This window comes from Rhineura floridana, chromosome 12 (genome assembly GCF_030035675.1).
Source record: "Rhineura floridana isolate rRhiFlo1 chromosome 12, rRhiFlo1.hap2, whole genome shotgun sequence".
In the NCBI taxonomy this organism is placed as follows: Eukaryota; Metazoa; Chordata; class Lepidosauria; order Squamata; family Rhineuridae; genus Rhineura; species Rhineura floridana.
In genome coordinates this window covers 41,020,992-41,034,947 of record NC_084491.1, presented here as the reverse complement: position 1 = coordinate 41,034,947, position 13,956 = coordinate 41,020,992, and the positions used below count along the sequence as shown (strand labels likewise).

Genomic DNA, 13,956 nt, shown 5'->3' with positions numbered 1-13,956 from the left:
ACCAAGGTGCTCAAGGCGGAGTACACAATTCTCCCCACACTCCATTTTATATTCACGACAGCCCTGTGAGGTAGGTTAGACTGAGAGGGATAGTGACTCGCCCAAAGTCACCCAGTGAGCTTTATGGCTGGCAGACTGGAGATGTCAACCTGGGTCTCCCAAGTTCCAGTCCGTTCCAGTTCCCATCATTCCTGACCATAGGCCATGCTGTCCGGGACTGATGGGAGTTGGGTCCAAGAACATCTAGAGGGCAGCAGGTTGGGGAAGACTGCTCTAACCATTATATCACACTGGTCCCCATCAAGTAATGGTGGCAAGAGCCCATGTTTCAGGCTGCATATGGTAACTATATCTCTCCATTCCCCCCCCCTTCTAATGGGTCCAGGTGAATGAGATCTTGACAGCACTGAGTCTTTTGGAGTGTTCCTACACCCGCACTATGTCCCTGTCTGGAGGGCAGCGCAAGCGTCTCGCCATTGCCCTGGAGCTGGTCAACAATCCCCCAGTCATGTTTTTCGATGAACCCACCAGGTAGGAGCCAACCTTTCCAGGCTTCCCTGGTCCCAGCCCATAAGCACCACCCAGGGAAGGCAGCGGGATCCAGTTTGCTATCCTAACACCGTGGACGTAGAGGAGATGCCATAGACCTCGTATAGCCTTACATGGCTGCTTGTCCTGGTGGAAAGGGCAGGATGTAATGGTAGGATGCTCCCTCCTAGGTGAGCAATGATGTGGTGCGGCTGCGGCTGGAACTCAGATGAAGTCAAGGGCCCTGCGGCCCAGAAGCTGAAGGGGAGGCGGTGTAAATAACTGCCCAGAGAGTGGCAGGTGATGGGAGCAGTGGAGGCTAGTCCATTGGGGCAAATGGAGCGCTGCCCCACCAACCTGAGTCTCTATTCCCCGAAACCCACCTGCCTTCTTACTGACAACCTGGAGGGTGGCCCTCAGGGCCAGCACCAGCCTGCCCAGGGCCCATGGTGCTGTAGCCCAACACCCCCCATACAGGTGGCACGGGGCTAATAAGCCCGTCTGTGCGCCCCAACTAACTCTCATGTCGTGTGAATGATGTGCACATGTACTGCAAGATGATGGTAGTGGTGGGTCAGCCCCTTAGAGAAGTCCCCGCCGCCATCTCAGGTGATGACAGGCATATGTGCACAGTGCACATGGCATTCACACTGATGGGAGAGGTAAGTGGGCCATGCAGGCAGGCTTATCGAAGCCCACACTGTCTGTATAGGAGGGTTCCTGGGAACACCCTCTCCACAATCCATGGCAGGGTCTGGTTGCAGGACCTGATGCTGCCACAGATCACAGAACGAGAACGTTACCCTCCCACCCTAAGGAGAGGCCCTTGAGGGGCCCCTCTGGACTGCAGGGGCCCTCGGCCAGGGCCCAACCTGGCCACCCTCTGGTGCCAGCCCTGGTGGCCTTGCCTGTCAGCTTCCCCCTCCTCAGTCTCAGGGTTGTCCTTGTAGAACTCAACAGAGAGGAGGATGGAGATAAAAAATTAGTTAGCTCCGCCTGTCGTTGGCTCTGGCTCCGCCTACTCTTGGGCTCCTTGCCTTCTGCCCTACCAGTCCCAATGGGCACTGTCACCACTGTGATGGGGGCAATGGCAAATGGACTTGGCTGCCAGGGGCATACAGGAGTCCCCGAGGTGATGCTGGACAAAATATATGCATACACACACCCACATATATATATTGTTGCACACACCCCAATCTTCTAGCGGTGAGAGATTTCCAGGGGTTCCAGTACTTGCCCAGGGTTCGGTTTCTTTGGAATGAAGGTCAGACTGTGGTGTCTTTAGGATATATGGTTTTATTTATACATATATACATCTTGAGCGTAAGAGGAAAGGGGTTCACAGCATTAACACCCTAACAGATCTTGCTTCCTGATTAGGCTTCTTGGGGAGGCTTCCCAGATCCATAGCTTTGGATTCGGCACAGAGAGCGAGGCAAGCCCCTCTGTCTCTTTCCAGCTCGCAGCTCCAGGTTAAACTAAAAAACACAAAATCTACTTCCTGCCCCAACCGGGTGATGGGGGAGGGCTAAGACATCTGGCATGGCCACTGATGCTCATGTTATTGGTGCTTATACCCAAGTGTATGTGTTTAGTATCAAGGCAGCAGAAACAAGTGGTGTTTTATCCCTATAGTCATGACGGTGCTTCGCTCCTCCTCAGCCCTTGTTACTGCCATGCCACACTGAGCTAAGCCAAGTTTAGAGCTTTGGCTCATGGCTAAGCTGTCTCTTTGCTAGCCATGGGCTGTAACCAAGAACAAGCCTCGGTGAGGAGCCTGCACACTTGTTCGGTCCCAGTAAATCATATCTTGGCTTATCGAATTACTGTGTTGTGTGAACCAGGCAGTTGCCCGATGGGATGAGGCCCTTTGCGCTGTGCTCTCCACTCTTCTTCCTCTCGCCGTCTTTAACTCTTGCTCTTTTTCCCCGACTCCGCAGCGGACTGGACAGTGCCTCCTGCTTCCAGGTAGTCTCTCTGTTGAAGTCTCTGGCCCAAGGAGGCCGCACCATCATCTGCACCATCCACCAGCCTAGCGCAAAGCTCTTTGAAAAGTTTGACAAGGTGAGGATCTGTGTGAGCCTTCTTTCTCTGAGCTGGCTTCTTGCTACAGCACAAGAAATGCTGCAGGATGCAGAGTGCCGGCTGATGTGGCACCACTGTGGCACAGGGACGCTCACTACACTGCTCCTAGTTGGAGAACCAGGCTTTGGGGTCCTTTGTGGCCTGTCCATCCTCCCGCCAATGCTGCCTCGGGTTATTGATCCTCTGTGCCCCTGTCACTGCTCCCCATCTGTTTGCCCACCCTTCCTGTTAACTTTTTGCTGCCACCAGGTGAAAGATTTTATTTTTCCCACCAAACAGCCCTAAAACTCCTTTGTGTCTCCTTGAGAAAGCTTCTTGGTAGTGTGGGGTTTGGCTCTTCGGCATAGGGTGGGTAAATTAATAGAGACCACATGGTTTTATGAACCAAAATCAAAAAGAAAAAAAGGTTGTTCTTGTGGGGGGTAAAGGTTTAAACATATGAATGGTTATGTGCATGCAAAGCAATCCCACAAGGAGCAGTAGAGTACATAAATCAAATTTGGATAAAGGCATCGCGCTATCCCTGAACTAAACATTCCCTAGCAATTAAAATCTTACTTATGGCAATCTGCAGCCCAGCATAATCTCTTTCGTTCTTCTGAGACCCACCTTGATCTGCAGTCTCTTTCCAGTCCCTTTCTAGACATACCCTTGGGCTACATGATCCCTCAAAGCTTAGACATTTCAAAGCATCAGCGAAAGGTCCTGATCATGGCTTATCTGTACCAAACTTTCCTAACTAATTTGAAACCTCTTCGAGTTTGTTTACCAAACAGGCAAGGCTCAATAACAGGAAACAAATTAACTCCTTAAATCCCAATCCCATTACATACAGGATTCTGCCTTCTTTTTAAACAGTCCAATTCCATCACTCGGGGTTATGCACTCTAAAAAAAGGAAAAAATTATTTGCACAGTCAACTGAAATCTGGTACCAGGGAGGAACAACGTTGTGTGCCCAGTGGAAAATTATGCAAGGGTTGCAAGATTTATTATTCTGTGGTTTTGGTTGGGTTGTATTGCTTGTTCTGGTTTTGCCAAGTCATAGGATGGATAGATAAGAAACAGATATTCTGTTCCCACCCTGGAAAATCTCACTGAGCTACTTCTCATTGCCTTCTCAGATTTTCGCAGGCACTGCCCATGCAATTTCAAGGATATCACTTCAGCCTTAAGGACTAGAAGCTTGGGGTTGTATCCAATGCTAATCCTACTCAGAGCAGACCTACTGAAGTTAACGGACATGATTAAATTAGGTTCATTAATTTCAGTCGGTTTAGTCTGAGTCGAACATGGTTGGTTACAACTCTCGATTTGACAAGCAAAGAAAGCTGAGACGTTCAGGAATCTGGATTCTGTGCCTGCTACCATGTTGTGCTTCCACTGAATGGTGGCAGACACACTGCCCTGCCAAGAGTGTGCCTGGCAGCACAAGACATTTTGCTGCCTCAGGCGGAACAGCAAATGGTGCACTTCACCCTTGAAAGTCAAGGTGCATATTCCTCAAGGTCAGCCAAGTCACTTTGGCACATGAGGCTGAAAATCCCACAAGCACCTTTCCTTGGGAGTCAAAATACAATAGTAAGAAATAAATCACTATTTGCTGCCCTTTTGAGACACAACAATCACCTGTTTGAGGTGGCCGCCTCACTCTGCCTAATGGTAGAGCCGTCCCAAAATGCTTGTCCTTACAAGTGCCTTTGATTTATGTATTTATTCCTTCGTTCCAGCTTTATATCCTGAGCCAGGGTCAGTGTATCTTCAAGGGAGCAGTGTCCAACCTCATCCCGTACCTAAAAGGGCTGGGCTTGCATTGCCCTACCTACCACAACCCAGCTGATTTCAGTAAGTGATGGCCCCTGATGGCTTTTTAAAATAAATAGACATCATGGATCTGTTGATCTAAAGCAGGGGTGGAAAATCTTTCTTAGCCTGAGGGCCACATTCGCTCTCAGCAAACTTCTAAGGGCCACCAGCCAGAGGTGGGCGGGGCCAGAGGTTAATATGGGTGGAGCAATCAAGGTACATTTTATCTTTGCACAGTAAGCTTGTTTCTGCACACACCCTCTCTCACACCCCTCTCGATCCTCCATCCCTCCCCCTGAAAAAAAAATCTGACTTCTTGGAATAAGGAAAGCGAGGAGAAAACATTTGGGGAAGGCCCATCGCTCATTGGCAGAGCATCTGCTTTGCATGCAGAACATCCCAGGTTCAATCCCCAGCATCTATAGGTAAGGCTGGCAGAGACTCCTGCCTGAAGTCTTGGAGAGCCGCTGCCAGTCAGTGTAGACATTACTGAGCTAGATGGGCCAGTGGTCTGACCTGGTAGAAGATAGCTTCCTATTGTATACATTCCCCTCAAACAAATCAGAGTGAATGCACAATAAATAGCCAACATCATCTAGCTTCCCTGCAAACTTTGTGCAAACAAGTCACAATGAATGCTCAATAAACAGGTTGTCTGGAAGCCACTACTGCTGTCTGGGGAAGGGCCGTAGTTCAGTGGTAGAGCAACTCCTTTGCATGCAGAAGGTGCCAAGTTCGATCCCTGGCTTCTCCAGGTAGGGATGAGAGAGTCTCCCACTCAAAACCCTGGATGGCTGCTGCCAGTCAGTGTAGACCAGCCTTTCCCAACCTTTGGGACTACAACTCCCATCAGCCCCAACCAGCCTGCCCAATGTTCAGGAATTCTGGGGACTGTAGTCCAGCAACATCTGGGGACCCAAAGGTTGAGAAAGGCTGGTGTAGGCAATACTGAGCTATGCCAGTGGTCTGCTTCAGTATAAGGCAGCTTCCTCTGTCTGCTCCTTTGCAGTTATTGAAGTCGCCTCGGGCGAGTATGGCGACCTTAACCCTTTGCTGTTCCAAGCGGTCCAGAATGGGTTGTGCACCATGGAGGAGAAGAAGAGCAGCCCAAACAAAGCGGATTCCTCTTGCCCGGGACACTGCGTGGCGGTGAGTTTGGGATGTTGGTGGTACAACTTGAGGATCCTGATTCTTCCACTCAGCCACAGATTCATTTCTCTCTCCACAACAGGGTACCATCATTAGTTGCAAAACATTAACTTTTTCTGATCTGGGACCCACCTTTAAGCACAACTTGCAATGTGGGGTTTTTGTTCTGATTATTATTGTATTGTCTACAAATGGGATCAGTCACAAAAAGTTGCAGCATGGAGTGATCTTGTTCAGAGTTCCAGCCAGGTAGGTCTGCCCACTTCCAGGAGATTCCATTCTATTCTGCCCCCAATCAGTTCTCCATTTGCCCCCACCTCCAGTCAACAGTCAACATGCTACGTGCACTGAGCATGCTCAGTCCTCACTGGGCTGTTTTGGGGGCTTTTCTTCCTGTCAACCTTTTAAAAAATAATTTAAGAAGATGTTGACTTCTGCAAAGTAAGCTGGGGGTTCCTCCAAGGCAGCTGACTCCTCTCTTTTGTATGTGTGGATGGTGCCATCAGCTATATAAGGATAACTTTGCTATTAGTAATGAATGAGTCTCATGTAGGTCACTTAAGTTTTGTACTTTCTCTCTCTTCACTTTTGTAAACCATCTTGCATTTCAGTTTGATGGGAGGGCAGGGTAATTAAATAATAATGAAAAAAAATCTCGCACACTCATCACCCAAATGGCGGCAGTTCCCATAATCTCCCTTCTTTTTCCACATTTTTTTATTTTTTAATTGTCTGTCCATGTGTCAGGATATGGAGCACATTGAGAGCCACACGTTCGCTACCAGCACCCTGACCCAGTTCTGCATCCTCTTCAAGAGGACATTCCTGTCTATTTTGAGAGACACGGTGAGAGCTGGGGCAGGGCAGGCCAGAAGAGGGAGGGGCTTCAGTTGGGAGTCTAGAAGGGGGAGGGATGTGCATGGTTGGTTGTTTTTTTTACAGAGGTATTGAGGGTTTGTGCTCTCCTGGAAGCCCTTGCCAGTGTTTGGGAACAAGTTGTGATAAGGGTGGGGGAGACTCTGCACGTAAACAGAAGCATTATTTTAGGTATTCCAGAATCAGGGCAACAAGGAGAATGAAACTTCTTCACCTATTTTTTTCTGATGGGAAAGCAGCATGGGGGTGCGGGAATGACTCAGTTTAGCCAGTGTCCTCTACTTGAGCAGCAGCTCTCCAGCTGCCTGAGGTCTTCCTCACCGCTGGCTACCTGATAAGTTTTTAAACTAGAGATTCCAGGGATTGAAACTGGGATCTCCTGCAAGCAAAGCAGGTGGCTTACCACTGACTGAGCTGCAGCCCCAAAGTGAAGACTGACCTCTCCAAGAGCACCAAAATCACAGACTGGATCAGAGACTTGTGCAGAATCAAGAAACCTGCTGTCAATTTGACGCTGATCTTTGCTCGGCCCCAGATCAAAGCCGAGATGCGGGGTCCATAGAGATGACCATGCAGTCACACACTTTACCACACATCTACTCTTGATCTGTGTGTCAAGTATTCCTTACCACTTACTTCGGCGATACAAGCAATTAAGTTACCCCAGGTGAAAAAATATACTGGGTTGTTTCCAAACAAGTTCTGCTCAGTGAAGACCCATTGAAATGAATTAATCTAAGCACCTATCTGCACTATATATTTAAGGCAGTATTATACCACTTTCAACAGTCATGGCTTCCCACAAAGAATCCTGGGAAGTGCAGTTTGTGAAGGGTGCTGAGAGGAGACCCCTTTTCTCCTCCCAGACCTACAACTCCCACAGTGGTTTAACAATCAATCCCTCTCCCCATGGAACTCTGAGAACTGTAGCTCTGGGAGACGGATAGGAGGCCTCCCTACAAATTTCAGCACTTTTAACAAGCTACAGTCCCCAGGGTTCTTTGGGGGAAGCCATGATTATTTAAAAAGTTATAATGGTGCTTTAGATAATACAGATGGGGCCTAAGTTGGGCGTATTGATTAACTTCAATGGGTCTACTCTGAGTGGAGCTAGCATTGCATTTTATAGGGTTGCCAGGCTCAGGGCCTGAGAATGATTCTGTATCTTTAAGAGAAGAGACAATTCAGCCAAGTGCAGGTTTTCTTGCAACACTGTAATGGAACAAACCACAAGGTGAAATTATCCCACCTTGTAGTTTTTCCCATTACACTGTTGCAAGAAAACCTGCACTTGGCTGAATTGTCTCTTCTCTTAAAGATACAGAATCATTCTCAAGCCCTGAGCCTGGCAACCCTAACTACATATAAGTTTCTGTGTGGTAGTTTGGTCATCTCTTATGGACTGTGGGCAACAGGCAAGGCAAGATGAGGCTGAATGAGCTGAAAAAATGTGTGAACAGGCCGTGGTAAGAGTCTTCAGGCTGCTCAGACTGAACAGGAGAGGGCAACAGGAACCTTTTATAGGGGGTGAGATGTTGTCACGTGAACACCTCTGGCCAATCAGGAGCAGAAGGAAGTGCCAACACTGTCTTCCAGTTCTCTGCTTCCATCTTCCCCCCATCGATACATGCTGATTCTGCCCCAGCTGGGAAACTAAGGGGCCTCACTTCAAGTCCAGCTGTGAAGCCGAGTCCTGGCTGGATCTGGTGGACAGACAGAGAACTGTAGATATGAGAGTCTCAGTCTCAAGTCCTCCCTGTGCCGTGGACTTGCTGTGTGGCCTTGGCCACGTCACCATTGCTCAGCCTCAGTTATCCATCTATAAAATGGGAATATGAATGGCCAGCACAGGTTTAAGATGGTAAAGCACTTTGCAGGTGTTTTTATAAAGTGTTACATAAAGTCAATAATAATAGTCTCGGTAATAATCGAGACATGCTTTGTCTCGATTTGCACAGGTGCTAACCCGCCTGCGATTCATGTCGCACATCTGCATCGGCGTGTTGATTGGCCTGCTCTACCTGCACATTGGCAATGACGCCGACAAGGTCTTCAACAACACCGGCTTCCTTTTCTTCTCCATGCTGTTCCTCATGTTTGCCGCACTGATGCCCACAGTCCTCACTTGTAAGCACTCGCTCCCCTGCACTCGTCGTGGTGGAAGAAATACTCAAGTGATACTCAGAATTGTGCATGACAGCATTGCTGTTATAACTTGCAGATGGATGTGTGTTAGCCTCAGAGGCAGGGGTGGGGTTCGTAAATCTTCCTCCTTAACAGCGTAGGCTGCAATCCAATATGCGTCTACTCAGAAGTAAGCTCCATTGGGTTCAATGGGACTTACTCCCAGGTGAGTGTGTATTGCATTGCAGCTTTATTCTCTGTCGCGGCTTCCAACTCTTGACTTACAACGCAAGAACGCAAGAAGCTGCCTTATACCGAGTCAGACCATTGGTTCATCTAGCACTGCACTGTCTACACTGACTGGCAGCTGCTCTCCAGGGTGTCAGGTAGGGAGTCTCTCCCAGTTGCCAGGTTCCTGGCCTGAGACTGATCCTGTATCTTTAGGAGAAGAGGAAGTCAGCCAAGTGCAGGTGTTCTTACAACCCTGTAATAGGAAAAACCACAAGGTGGAATTCTCCCTTCCCTCTGCACAGCTTTTAAAGGTACAGAAGACCTCTTGGAGGCTGGGCAACCAAGAGGTCTTCTGTATCTTTAAAAGTTGTACAGGGAGAAGGGAGAATTCCACCTTGTGGTTTTTCCCATTACAGTGTTGCAAGAACACCTGCACTTGGATGACTTCCTCTTCTCCTAAAGATACAGGATCAGTCTCAGGCCAGAAACCTGGCAACCCTACTCCCAGGTGTACCTGGAGATGCTGGGTATTATTGTTATCAGTCCCGGAATTAGGAGCAAGCCGCGTAAGCCATGGCTTAGGGCCTTACAGTAGGAGGGGCCCCTATGAAGGTAACTGAGAAGTTCTAGTATAATTGAAATCACTTTGGATTAAATAGCCTTTCATATAAAATCCACCACCAGAATCCTGGACCTCCCCACCCCATCCCAATCCACACCCAACCCCATCAACTTCCCTTCCAGGGCTACTGGACTACTTGCGTCATCCACAGTTTGTCCAACCCCATCCCAGACCTCATGAAGAGACAGTGGGAGCTAGCCTACCTACACGCTCAAAAGTCCCGGGCCGTTCCACACCAGGCACCATTTCCGCTAATCCCCTTCTCGCCACTGTCCCACCCCTTTTTTCCCCTCTTTATTTTTTTTTATGGTGTGGGGCCTCTGAATATTGACATGGCTTAGGGCCTCGGCATGTCTTAATCCAGCCCTCGTCGTCATCATCACCTGCCCTGGCTCCTTCCGCAGGCAGAGCATGTGAAATCTGCCCCTGAGCCACGTGACTGGCGTCCCTCCAGAGCCCTGATTCTGTGCTCTGTCTTCTTGTCATTCCAGTCCCTCTAGAGATGTCTGTGTTTCTGAGAGAGCATCTGAACTACTGGTACAGCCTGAAGGCCTATTTTCTAGCAAAAACGATGGCAGATGTTCCTTTTCAGGTGAGAGTTAGGCTTATGCTGCATTCATGCCATTTTCCTCCTCTGGTGCCCGCGTTTCTGCCCAGGGTTGCCACATTCTTATCCAAGAGAAGCTCTGTGTCTTTAGTGCACAGGTGGGGAACCTCAGGCCCCGGGGCCAAATGTGGCCCTCCAGGCCTCTCTGTCTGACCCTCAGGACTCTCCCCAGGCTATATGTCCTCCCCAGTCACACCCCCTCTCCCTGGCCACACCCGTCACCCCTTTCTTGACTATTTTGGCCTGGCTGGAGGGCGTCCTTGAACTCTGATCATGACTGTTGCTCGCCTGGATGGGTGACAGAGAGAGGGGTGCGTGAGGGTGTATTGTACAAAGGTAAAATGTACGTTCATGGGTGCACCCACTTGTGCCTGTGGACATGCCCACCACTGGAATGTGGCCCCCAGAAGGTTGTCCAGAACAGAATGTGACTCTTGGGCTGAAAAGGATTCTCCACCGCTCCTTTAATGCATGGATTGCGGCCCTCTAGTTGTCCCTGGACTACCACTCCCATCATCCCTGACCATCATCCATGCTAGCTTCTGGGACTGATGGGAGTTGGAGTACGACAGAAGCCAGAGCACCACAGGTTCCTCATCCCTGCTTTGATTGCTGCATTGCAGACAGAAGTTCAACAGGTTAAATGAGTGCAAGGATGTACATGTCTCCACTTGCCAATGTCTTTTGCCTCCTCTAGCTACTGTTTACACCAGGGATGGCCTAACCTGTGGCCTTCCAGATATTGCTGGTACTCCCAACTCCCATAACTCCTGATCAGCAGCCATGTATATTTTATTTAGTTAGTTAGCTTATTATGACATTGAGAGCCCACCTTTCCTCTAAGGAGCTCAAGGTGGCATACACAATTCCTCTCCCTCTCCATTTGACCCTCACAACAACCCTGTGAGGTAGGTTAGGCTGACAGACTGTGACTGGCCCAAGGTCACCCCATGAGCTTTGTGGCCGAGCAGGGATCCGAACCCTGCTCCTCCAGGTCTGAGTCCAACACTCTGACCAATACACCACCCTGGCTGGCTGGAGGCTGATGGGAGTTGGAGAGCAGCGAGATCTGAAGGGCCACAGACTGTCCCCCCATGACTCCCTCCCTGTTTTCAGTGGTGGCAGTGGCGTGCATGTGGGGGGGGGTGCAAGGTGAGAAACCTCACCCTGTAAAAGGAAGTGCTAATCTGCCCCCTGCTGCTTCCTGCAGATAATTTGCCCCATCACGTACTGTAGTATCGTGTACTGGATGACAGGCCAGCCTCCTGAAGCTACCCGCTTCCTGCTCTTCTCAGCCCTGGCCACCTCCACCGCCCTGGTGGCTCAGTCCTTGGGGCTCGTGATTGGAGCTGCATCCACCTCCTTACAAGTAAGGCTGCGGGGGCTTGGCGGGGGGTAGGGGGAGCTGGGGATGCCTTGGCTTTTTGGCACAGGGAAGAAGTCCCATTGGAGAACAAAGACTGCCTCGTTGGATCTGAGCGAGATCTGTTGTGGCACCCTGGATCTGACCAAGATCTGGGCACCCTGTTCCCAGCAGTGGCCAGCAAGAAATTTCATGGAAGTTCACAAGCAGGGCATGAAGGCAGCAGCCCACCCCACCCTCATCTTGTTTGGGTGAAATTCCACACCATCTTGAATGACCCCAGATTAGAAATGGTTCGGTTCAAGAAGGAGCATCCAACAAAGTAGTTTTGTTCGAGCAAGGACTTCCGCCTGCGCAATGAGACTTCCTCTCCCCATGACACACACACCCCAGGCATCGCCTAAATCTGTCCTGGGTTTGCTCCCAACCCTCTGGAGCAGATTTGGGGAGGATGGGGGTGAGAAGAGAGGGAGGGGAAGTTGCACAGCCAGAAGTCCTTGGGCTAACAGAATTACTCCTTTGGCACCACCCAAAATCTTAATGGATTGCATCAAACTACATTCTACTCAGAGTAGACCCACTGACATTACTGGACCTAAACAAGCCATGTCCCTTAACTTCAGTGGGTCTACTGTGAGTAGAACTAACATGGGATATAACCCAATGTGTTCAGAAATTAGTGCTGCCTAATGAAGTTAAATAAAATTTGGTTGAAGATGGACAGCTGCATGCTTTAAGTTGGATTCCTGCATTGAGCAGGGGGTTGGACTTGATGGCCTTATAGGCCCCTTCCAACTCTATGATTCTATGAAGGAAACAACCAAATCTGTTTAATTAGTATTTCTATTGGGGATGTGTGGCTGAGATGTCAAAACTTTTCAGCTGTTATGAAAAGTGGTCTTTTGTGCGTCAGAGTGAGCAATTTAGTCATAATGTTGATTGGTTTTACGTTACTTTGAAAAAAAACCCTCTGTTTATGTTTATGTATCTTACCTTGCCTTGCTACACTGTTGTTTGGGATTTTTAAACAATCAGTTTATTTTTACTCTTTTAGCAAAATGCAAGAACCATAAATATTGAAGTTGTATTTTAGTAACTTAAAAAATATATTGGCCAAATCTTTGAGCCTTTGACTGCTTCCAGACTGTTGCTATTTTGGCAGGTATGGATTTAACTGTGTCTTAGCAAATTTAGGTTGTTAATTAAAGTGGATTTCACACTCTTAAAAAACAAACAATTTTAGTGGTTAAAGAAAATGATAAAAAATACACTTGAGCTCCATGCAAACAAATTGGAATGGATGCTCAATAAACAGCAACATTGTATAGCCTCTGTGCAAATTTTATGCAAACAAATCAGGATGAATGCACAACAAACAGGTTGTCTGGAAGAGCTGTTTTGTTTCCGAGATGTGTTTATATACATATCGTGCACATTCTGTATTGAAACCCCACAGAATCCATATCATCTACAGAAATGTTGGGTTCTTAAGATTCTGAATTTTCTTGACTCTGAAATCTTAAAAAGTCAGATTTGACATTCTGTGTTTTCAGAGTCCATCATGACCTTTTCCACCGTGACTTTTTTGGGGGTGGGGGGATTCTTGTGGAGTTGGTGCTGCTCATACATGGAAGGTGTTTGGGTTTTTTTGCACCTTCCATAGCACGTCCTCATCATCAAAATGCTAGCCTGTACTTTCTTTTACATTTGATCCTGATTGCCTTTTACCAAAAAGAAATTAATTGACTAAAAATAACCTTTTATACATCCACAGTCACTGCAAGTGTGGAAGCTCCTCAACTCATTTTTTGTCATGTGTGTGGTGACATTTTGGAGGGTGGGCACTGCTGGTACACCCCAACTTGGGTTTGCTCCTCACCTGAGTGCAACTGAGCCACTTTGGTTCTGGTGGCCCAGACAACACAAGTGTAGCTGTTTCCCCCGACTGCTGCATGCTGAAGGCATGTTGGATTTTCAACAATCCAATGCAGAGGAACTATTCTCTTAAGATCTCAACACATTACCTTGGAGACCATAACTGCAGTACATAAATCAGAACTCTTTATTTTTATTTTTAATACAGGGGTCTTGTGCAAGACCTCTTTACCAGAATTTTGGTAGAGCTAAATATTAGCCTTGCCTAAGACCCCCTGCATTAATTTTTACAAGAAGCACCACCAAGTGGAAATGGATATTGCCCAACAACCCCCAAACACACAAGCCTCCATTTTGCCAACTGCGAAACAGAGGGTGCCTCTGGCACGTTCATTATATAATTTCTGTCATATCCTGAAGACACACCTCTTGCCCCTTACCTTTGACACTTTGTGTGTGTGCGTGCATATAGGTCCCACCCTATTCTTGTAATTTCACTTAGTTTTAAATTGTTTTTAATCGTGTATTTTTAAACTGCTGTGACCCACCCTGGGGACAGGCAGGTAGCTTTGCAATGCAGTTATCCAGTTGAGCAATGCATACAAAGATGCATATACTAAGGTAAAGTGGGCATATAAATGCATATATCAATGAAAATAATATACAAAAATGAATTATATTAGTGCAAAAT

General features: G+C 48.0%; 1 protein-coding gene across 4 annotated transcripts in view; it reads left to right on the top strand.

Moving 5' to 3' along the window:
* ABCG4 (ATP binding cassette subfamily G member 4) overlaps positions 1-13,956 on the top strand; it is a 48,367-nt gene that overhangs the window by 30,856 nt on the left and 3,555 nt on the right. For 3 of the 4 annotated variants that reach the window (XM_061592435.1, XM_061592436.1, XM_061592438.1), the window contains 8 exons: positions 386-531; positions 2,469-2,592; positions 4,343-4,457; positions 5,428-5,567; positions 6,315-6,413; positions 8,402-8,570; positions 9,912-10,012; positions 11,238-11,396. In XM_061592435.1, coding sequence (XP_061448419.1) covers positions 386-531; positions 2,469-2,592; positions 4,343-4,457; positions 5,428-5,567; positions 6,315-6,413; positions 8,402-8,570; positions 9,912-10,012; positions 11,238-11,396 — 1,053 coding nt within the window. The remainder of the gene's footprint in view (positions 1-385; positions 532-2,468; positions 2,593-4,342; positions 4,458-5,427; positions 5,568-6,314; positions 6,414-8,401; positions 8,571-9,911; positions 10,013-11,237; positions 11,397-13,956) is intronic. The other variant, XM_061592437.1, reaches the window with a different exon arrangement.